The sequence below is a fragment of the Athene cunicularia genome, assembly GCF_003259725.1.
Source record: "Athene cunicularia isolate RWA chromosome 2 unlocalized genomic scaffold, athCun1 chr2_part1, whole genome shotgun sequence".
Taxonomy (NCBI): domain Eukaryota; kingdom Metazoa; phylum Chordata; class Aves; order Strigiformes; family Strigidae; genus Athene; species Athene cunicularia.
The window spans coordinates 18402784-18411859 of record NW_020799095.1 but is presented as its reverse complement, the minus strand read 5'-3'; the positions used below and the strand labels follow the sequence as shown (position 1 = coordinate 18411859).

The window sequence follows — 9076 nt, the reverse complement described above, 5'->3', positions numbered from 1 at the left end:
TCAGGCCCGCCGCTGCCGGGAGCTTCGAGGGACGGCGGCGGCCCTGCTCCTGCGTCTGTCGCCTTGCGGTGGTCGGCGGCAGCGCCCGTTCTGGCGCTTGAGGGGTTGGGCTGTGGCGAAGGGACTGCGAGGTGTGTCACAGGCGGGAAGAACGGCGCAACTTCGCTTAGCAGAGCAGTGAGCGAGTTCCAAGCCACCTGTGTGTTGTACTTCTTGAAAGTTAATTTTAGTCAGATAGGGGTCTTTGGAAGCTTTCGGTACGCGAGGGACATGACGAGGAACAGACAGGTAAAGTCAGGGCAAGACAGTGACACCACTGCAGTTGTTTGTACCTGCTGAAGAAGGGTCAGTGTGCCGGTAACGCACACAGGGGGGTCCAAGGTCTTAAAACAACTTGGAAGGTCTTGACAGTGCAAGAGAGTCACTGCTGTAGCTGTGTTGACAGGAGCCCTAACGTAAATGCACTTTGAGTTAATTTTTATTCTGCTGGGGTAGGTACTTTATGAAACGATGTAAGTAAAACTGAGTCTCTTTACTGCAGTGCCAACCAGTTGTTGGTGTGGCGTTGCAAGGAGGAGTTCACGTTTACCTTTGTTTCAAGAACTACCCTGGGTAACTCACTAAGTTAAGCGGGCTAAATAATCAGGTTAACTGATTAGGAAAAAACCTACATTTTCTTTCTAAACTTTTTATTGTCACAATAAGAATAGTTACAGTTTTCACTGATGTTGTATTGTTTAATATCTTAGTGATTTAAGACTGTTATGTGTTTTTTTTTTCATTGAAAGGTACTAGCGGAGGAGGAGGAGGATGGGGTACCACCAGCCAGAGATACACTAACGTTATCCAGCCATCAGCCTTTAAGTCTAATACATGGGGTGGCAGCAGAGATCACGGAAGAGGATTTTTTGGATCATCAGGCAGCAGCCCCAGAAATGCAGACTTTTCGCAGAACAGATTCTCTGCGTTAATGAACAGTCAAAATATTGCTGATGGCTATAAAGACGAAGAGGAGAGACTTCTGTAAGTTATAGTTCTGTCTTACTGAAACCATCTAGGATGAGCAGTTTAAAAGTTTACTGACATATTAGGGATAATGTAGAGGACATGATCATGAGGAGGAAGCTGGGATGTCTAGTAAGAACGATAAAAAACACTTCTTCACTGAGTTGTTGTGAGTTATGCTGGCACAGGAAGAAAGTGATCCTTGTTTTGAACCTGGATTGGCCAGCTAGACAGCTGTGATATTAGTAAGACAGTATGGTATTTAAGTTGTGGTCAGGAGGATAAGGAATGAAACAAATTTCACTACTTGAAAATAAGGGGCCAGAGCCCCTTGGATAGCATTTCAAACATTAAAAAAAGAAATCTCTTTGAGAAAATGAACTATTTGATTTGGATTTCCTGACACTTAAGGTAACAAATTGTTCTGCTAATAGCAAAACTGTTGAAACCTGGATTCACATGCATGTATGTTATCAAGTTGAGAGTGACCAGCAGGTACAAGTTGACAGGGCAGGTGATGAGAAGCAACAGGCAGTGTGATTTTCCTTAAGAAGCAGGGTTTTGGAACCGCTTTCTATTGTTTACTTAAGATTACATTAAGAAAATGCTTAACAGATTATTTATTTAGCTTCTCATACACAAACGTATATTGTCTTACAAACAGCTGAAATACTTGGAATCTTTGTTACTCTGTAGTTGTCTGCTTGTCCACTTCAGTTTTTATCCTTTGTCCTGGTTTTGGTCAGGACAGAGTTAACTTTTCCTGGGCTGAGAGGGAGCACAGCTGAAGGGCGGGGTCTTGATTAGTCATTGGACCATTCCGTGTCACGTGACTCCAAAGCTCAGCCTATAGGCGAGCACCTGTGTTTGTTTTTGTTTTGTTTTGTTTTGGCTTCTCTGGTGCAGATCACTGCTGAGGATGGGCTCCCTACTGGTCACTCTTCGGTGAGCCACTACTGCATTTTACCCGTTTTGGACTACTGCCATTACTGTTGGTTTTGCTAGTAAATTTTTTTGTTATTTAACCTACAAATTATTTTTCTTTAATCCCTCCCCTATTTCACTGGGGGGGGAGGGGGGAGAGTAAACAACTGGCCATTTGGCGATTTGCTATTGGCAGAGTTCAAACCACAACATCCTTTCACCGTTTACATTTGCGTTTACTTCTGTTGATGTTGCTTCTACTTCTCCACTTTTGTAGTGTTTGGATTTTTATGCTTTTGATACTTTTCCAGAAATTTATATGCAACACTTATTTCTTTTTTTTTTTCCCCTGAATTTTGCTATTTAATACAGTGCATCTTCATTTATATTGTAAAAACATCCAGTATTGAGAAGGTTTTAAATTGTGACCTACAGATTCAGGTAAAATCCTGTGACAGCATATGCCATGCAGGGATTAAAAAATACTTTGTGTGGTTTGGGATTTTCTTTTTTTAAGATCTGGTTTGGTTTACTTGCAGTTAGATGATAAAGTAAAATGCTTTGAGAGGACATTTATGTATCTTGCCTACTGTCCATTTTTTTTCCACAGAGAACTCAGTAATTCTCTTGTTCATTCTGACTTGTGTCACACTTCGTTAATTTTGATGGTAGCAGGTATTTGAATCTGACCTTGGATTCAAATTAGGCAATTACTACTTTGGTTTTGTTTTCACCATACAATTTCACCTTCATCTGAGATTTTATTTTGTTTTGTTTTCTAGTGAAAGTGTAGTGAAAGACATGGAGATTTGGAAATCTTCAGGACAATGGATATTTTCATGTTATTCACCCACGAAAGAAAAGCCAAATATCTCAGGTAGGTAATGTTTTCAGAACTGCCACATATTGCTGCTGTTTAGGATGTTTCTTATGCTTGTCCACACTGTTGTACCTCTGTGGAACTATTTGCAAGGTGATGATTTGCCTTGTGATGCAGCAGAAAGGAATATTGGATTATGGCAAACTTATTTTGGATGTTCATATCCTTGTAGTTCTGTAATGAATCCTTTCTGTGTCTCCAACGGTGACTGACTTCCTACAGGTAATGTACCAAGGCCCACTTCTTCATAACTATTACATAAAGGTCAACTGAAAGTATTAATAGATTTTCTGAGAGGTCTTTGATTATTCCTCTCCTTACAGGCTTTCACGATATCTCTCCAGAAGAGTTGCGTCTGGAGTATTTCAACTGCAGAGCAAACAATACCGTTCAGAACTATGTAAGTATTTAAAAAATACTGACTTTTTATGGAACACATTTAGAGATAGGACTTGCTATTGTTCTTCAGGTGGCAGCTCTTGACTCATTAATTACCAAACTCTAGGAGATAATGAAAATGCCAAAATATTTTTAAATTACCGTGCATCAAACAGAATGCAAAAATAGCTGCTAGTCTGTACGCTCTACTGTAACTTCCTAGTTCTGGCTGAGATGACAGGATAAAACCATTGGATCTGGCATTCTAAAACTGGTGGCCTAAGCGTTTGGACACATCAGCTTCTACAAAAAGTGGAGACTTTTATCTAGTCTCAGTTAAATGTATGGTCTTCCTAAACCTAGACACTCCTTGTCTTAGTCTTGGCCCTGCTCTTGTGTGTTGTTTGTAGAAGTTATTTGAGTCCTGTCTCAAAAGTTTAATACTTTGTATGCTATTAGCCAGTTTGATTGTTAGAGCTGGATGTACAGTACTTTAGATAGAACAGCAGGGAAGTTTATTTGACCTTGTTCTTTTACATACCTTTATTGAAGGCAATTAATGCTGAAAATACCAGATACTTCTAAAGGAGTATGTGCACTTCTAGAAGAGAAGTGATAGATGTGTTTTGATATGTATCTCTAAACTTACATGTGTCGTTCCTCCCTCATAGTCCTACCAATATCCAGGAAGATACCACAGTTCAGTGTTGTGCCAGGAGAGGAATCAGGCTGTTGGACAGACACAAGGACAAACTAATTCAAGCTACATTGCACTTTTCCTTCTTCCCCTTGGTTCTGTATTACAGAAGGAATTGCTGTTGTCACCACTGTTGCTTCACATGTTTAAAATTACCAGAATTGCATTTTCAGTGATGGGAGAAAGATTCATTTGTTTATGTATTTATTAAAAAAAAAATCAGTTAAATAAACTGAAATGATTAATCAATACACTATGCCTGGCTATTAAAAACATTTGTGGCCTAACTGAAGCCGTGAAAAAGCAAGCTCATGAAAGGCTCAGTATATAGATGATAAACTGTATGATACCGTTCTCTGACAGAATGTTTAAGTACAACATGTCTTTTCCAAAGCATGTTTTTTTTCTGTTCTTAAACTGTGCCAAAATCTGAATTTTCCAGCCTGTTTTATAAGAGCTGATACCAAGCAACATGATCTTCCAGCATGTGACTAGACACAAAAGAATTATTGATGTTTGTGATGTGAGACCATTTTGAAAAATTAAGGAATTTGTGTACAGAAAGATTCCTCACTGCACTCTTACAGGCATTTGGGACATTATATGTTTACTTGGTTAGTTTTTAAGGAAAATTGAATTAGGCCAGGCTTCAGATAAGGTGTGTTGAACCTAAATATAGGAAATTCAGGTTTGAAATTCCTGACAAGTAAGTTATTTCATGACTTTCCATTTTCTTGTTTAATACTTTAATCACAGTGATCAGAAAGACACAGGTAGCATTTATAGCTTATATGTTCTGAGCAGTAATCTGTTGGATCACATTAAAGGGGCTGATTTAAATTCAGGAAATTAATTTCTTTAAAGCTAAATATTTTAGCATGATACTGTAAAGTGTTTGGAATGATAATGTTTTGAAAATAGTCATTTTCTTTTCTGAAAACATGGGAGAAGCTAAGGCAAATCTTAGGTCTTCATCTTAGTGAATGAATAATAAATGGACAAACCAGAAATAAAACGAGGATTAAAGAGTTTGTTCTCTTAAACTGAAAATGTACATATTTTTTGTGTGGTTTGTTTTTGTTTGGGGTTTTTTTTGTCCCAGGCACCTAATTCAGGTAGTGATAGAACTTTAGATTTAGAAAGTCCCAGGACATTTTTCTAATCTTATGTGAGGTAAAAAACTTGCTTTAAGGGCAGTAGTAAGAGAATTGAAAGGAATTGTCTGTTAGTAACTAAAAATTTCAGCTTTTCACCTTGAGGTTTCAGGAAAGCAAAAATCTTGTCATCTTTGCTTAATGAAATTTCTCATTCTAGAAATTTTATTTCAGTTTAGTTGTCAGATCACTTTTTTTTTGTCTCCACCAGTAATAAAAACAGACTTTTCTTTTCCCCTCTTCTTAGGTAAATTCTGTCCAACAGTTAGTAAAACAATGGAAAAATCGTCTGGTTCAGTTGAAATCTTCAAATGCATCAACAAAAGCAGCTTTGGTAAGTGTTAATTAAAGAAAGGTAAACTCTTTCTGTTCCTGATGTCATTTTTTCATTAATCTTGGGCACATGTTTTTCTTAGATTTGTGGGTTTTTAGACACATTTCACCAAACTGTCCTGCAAATGCCAATGTTAATTGCTGCTACAAAGATTTCTAAGATATGATAGTTATAGTATGTCACCTTGTTTTAAATGAAGAGATCTTGCAAATGTTCCCCAGAAAATCTGTAAACTGTAATATCTTTGTGTTTCTGGAGTGTTTTACAGAGAACAATGTATTGCCTTAAAGCATTTTGTTCATAGCTGCAAGAGTATGCAATCGTGATGAAAGTGATCAGTTGTCTGACTTAGCCTAAGTTGTATTAAATTGAACTGGGCAGCTATATTTTTGTTTCAAGTACTTATTGAAACACATTTCACTCTTTTGGAATCTGGTTTTCATTTATGTATTTGGAATTTTTTAAGCTCTCTGAATTAAAGAACACGGTCAGTCAACCATTGCCTTCCTTTGGATTTGGAGGACAGCAAACATCAAGTTTTGGATCGTCAAGTAAGTTCCTGCAGTAACAACCAACAGTTAAACATTTTCTGGAGTTTTTTCTTCCTCTGCTTTATTGAAATACAGCAGAGGTTTAGTATCAAGGTGTGCACATTGTAACATTTGTTTATAAATTTTATAATTGCAGACTTTCCTGTGAACAGCAGCAGTAACAGTGCTAGCAACTTCTCCTTTAAAATAAGTTCCAGTCTCGTCAGTGCATCATCTGGAAACACCCCTGCTTTTGGGAGCAGTTCTGCTGGTTGTAATCCTGCATTTGGAGTGACGTCCTCTCCAAGCGTATCCCATTCTGTTGGTTTTGGCAGCCTGGTGGCTCCATCTGCAGGCTCCTTCTCACTTAAAGCTTCTGAAACAACTAATGGTTTTGGAACTTCTGCGTTTTCAGGGTTTGGCAGTTCTGCTGCTGTGAACACTTCAAGCACCACTCCACTTACAAACGTTGGAGCTTCTAATGTAGCAGTGGCAGCTTCTCCCTCACATTCAAGCAGTACTGTATTTGGACAGACTGCCAGTGCCTCTGGACATAACATAACATCAGCGTCTTCTGCAGTCACAAGCAATGCTACGTCAGGAAAGTTATTTACACCAATGAGTGAATTGTCAGCTGAAGAGTTGAAACAATTTGAAGCAAAGAAGTTTACGATGGGAAAGATTCCTCTTAAGCCACCCCCATTAGAACTTCTACAAATTTAGAACTTTTAAGTTTATTCTGAAATAATGCCTTATGGTAACTTCTCTGATACCTAAACCACACAATTTTGTGGTTAATAAAAGGCTTCCGTTTGAGTTAATTTTTGTTTCCTCTCTAAGTCTTCTGCATTAATAAACTCACAGGTACAAACATTTGAACACTGTATTTTATGATTTCTTGGTTATTTTGGAATGGACCTTTTACATCCAAGAAATTAAAATAGATAGTTTCTTTCGTTTTCTGTACTGTGAAATTCTGGGCAAAAACTATATTAAAAAGGCTTTGTCCAAAACAGGAATGCTTTGGCGAGGTATTCACAGCCTACTGTGAGGAGAACGCTAGAAAGAAATGGTTGCTGTGCAAGGCTACTTGTTGGACTACTTTGTCTTTTGCCTCTTCTGTAAAGGGTTTGTGCAGCCTTCGACAATTGTGTTTGGAGGTGGAGGGCTCCTCTGTGGTCTGTACCTGGCTACATACTTCTGTCACCTGTGAGTCAGTTAGCTCAGCCCGTGTGCTCAGTGTAGATGTACCACAGACTTGCATATGTTATGTTATAGTACTTGTTGCCTATATGGATTTTTCTGGTGATTGTTTTGTAGATGAAATAAGGCATCTGGTTTCTGTTATTGCTGTTAATGACCCAGCGCAAGCTTTCTGTAACTCGCAAACAAAGTACTGATACACTGGCCTAGAGTTCCATGTAATTCTTAGGAAGCATGTTTTCCACATGAAGACTCTGGAGCAGTACTAAGACTTGTACAAATTAAGACATGTACATCTGTCAGGGCTCACTTAGTTCTGGATCATTTATGCCAGTTACTGAGATTTTGACACTGGACAAACATACCAAAAGCTGTGGGAGCTTCAGAAATCCTCCATCTTTACAGAAATGGTTAAACTCATTTGTGTAAGAAGTAAGTACTTCACAACAAACAAACAAGAAAATGTCTGTGGTTTGTTGGATGACTTCCCTAACTGCCCGAACTTATTCTATTACATGGTCTATCTACTCTTTCCCCTATTTCATTTGTGAAGACCTAGTATTCTCAAACCCAATTATATCAGAAAGTTACAAGGTTTTTCTAAAGTTCCTATACATTTTATTATTTGTATTAAAGCAGCATTTTAGCAGGGCAAGAGTGTATTTCAGGGTAAAGGTACAGAACTAAGTCCTGCTCATAAGGATCTTAAGGATCCCATGGCATACTTCAGAGATCTGTGGATGGTTCTGTCTTACAGTTAAAGTAGTAATAGTTCTGAAGTCACTTGTGCTTTTCTAATGCTCACGCTCTTAAATTACTATTTTAACAAACAAAAGCGAGGAGCATTCTAAGTTACAGTTACAGAGAGCCTCCCTCTGATGACTGCTGATATCTTTACACACAAGGCCACTGAGATTTTTGAGCTGCTGTACCACGTAAGAGCTTGAAGCACCTTGCTTTTGAAATTAAGCGATGAGCTAAAACCTTTAGTCTCTCTTAGAATATTTCATCTGGCTCTGGCTGGGAAGGTGCATTAAGAGCTCTCAAGGCTCAAAAGTGCACAAGCGTTTTTTTTTAAGTGGAAGTGCTTTTGCTTAAAAAGAAAAAAGTGTTCAGATTTTTCATGGCTTTAATCTACTGTATGTACCCAAAAGAATGTTGGCTAGATGTTCTCAAACACCATATAGGGATCTAAGAGGAGAAGAGAATTTTGAAGTCATAATGGCAGAGTGATCTAAGAAATAGAAAGGTTGAGGGAGGTACTCCTAATTTAGATTACAATAAGTATAAAAATCATGTTTGATCAAATTTTTTGAACAAATGTAGTTTTTCAGATCATCTTCTCACCTGCTAGATGCAGGAGGAAACATGGTAACAAGTGACGAGGAAAAAGCTGAGGTGCTTAATGACTTCTTTACCTCAGTCTTTAATAACAAGACTAGTTGCACTGAGGGAATCCAGCCTCCTCAGCCAGAAGACAGAGACTGGGAGAACGACCACCCCACAATCCAGGAGGAGACAGTCAGTGACCTGCTGCATCACACAGACACACACAAGTCCGTGGGGCGGATGGGATACACCCGAGGGTGCTTGAAGGAGCTGGCTGGGGTGCTCACCAAACCGCTTTCCATCATTTACCAGCAGTCCTGGCTGACTGGGGAGGTCTTGACAGATTGGAAATTGGCTAATGTGACACCCATATATAAGAAGGATCAGAAGGATGGTCTGGGAAATTACAGGCCTGTCAGCTTGACTTCAGTGCCCGGGAAGCTGATGGAGCAGCTCATCCTGAGTGCCATCACACAACACATGCAGGACAACCAGATGCTCAGGCCCAGTCAGCATGGGTTTATGAAAGGCAGGTCCTGCCTGACAAACCTCATCTCCTTCTACAACAGAGCAACCTGCTTACTGGATGAGGAAAAGGCTGTGGATGTTGTTTACCTTGACTTTAGTAAGGCCTTTGGCACC

The 9076-nt window shown here is 39.0% G+C and overlaps 1 protein-coding gene across 1 annotated transcript in view; it reads left to right on the top strand.

The window, feature by feature from the left end:
- Positions 1-6826, top strand: part of NUPL2 (nucleoporin like 2) — a 7087-nt gene extending 261 nt beyond the window's left edge. Inside the window, exons 2-8 of the mRNA XM_026843072.1 lie at positions 5-131; positions 789-1023; positions 2712-2806; positions 3133-3209; positions 5286-5372; positions 5839-5923; positions 6060-6826. Of these exons, the coding sequence (XP_026698873.1) occupies positions 5-131; positions 789-1023; positions 2712-2806; positions 3133-3209; positions 5286-5372; positions 5839-5923; positions 6060-6625 (1272 nt within the window). The 3' untranslated portion in view covers positions 6626-6826. The remainder of the gene's footprint in view (positions 1-4; positions 132-788; positions 1024-2711; positions 2807-3132; positions 3210-5285; positions 5373-5838; positions 5924-6059) is intronic.
- The last annotated feature ends 2250 nt before the right edge of the window (positions 6827-9076 follow it).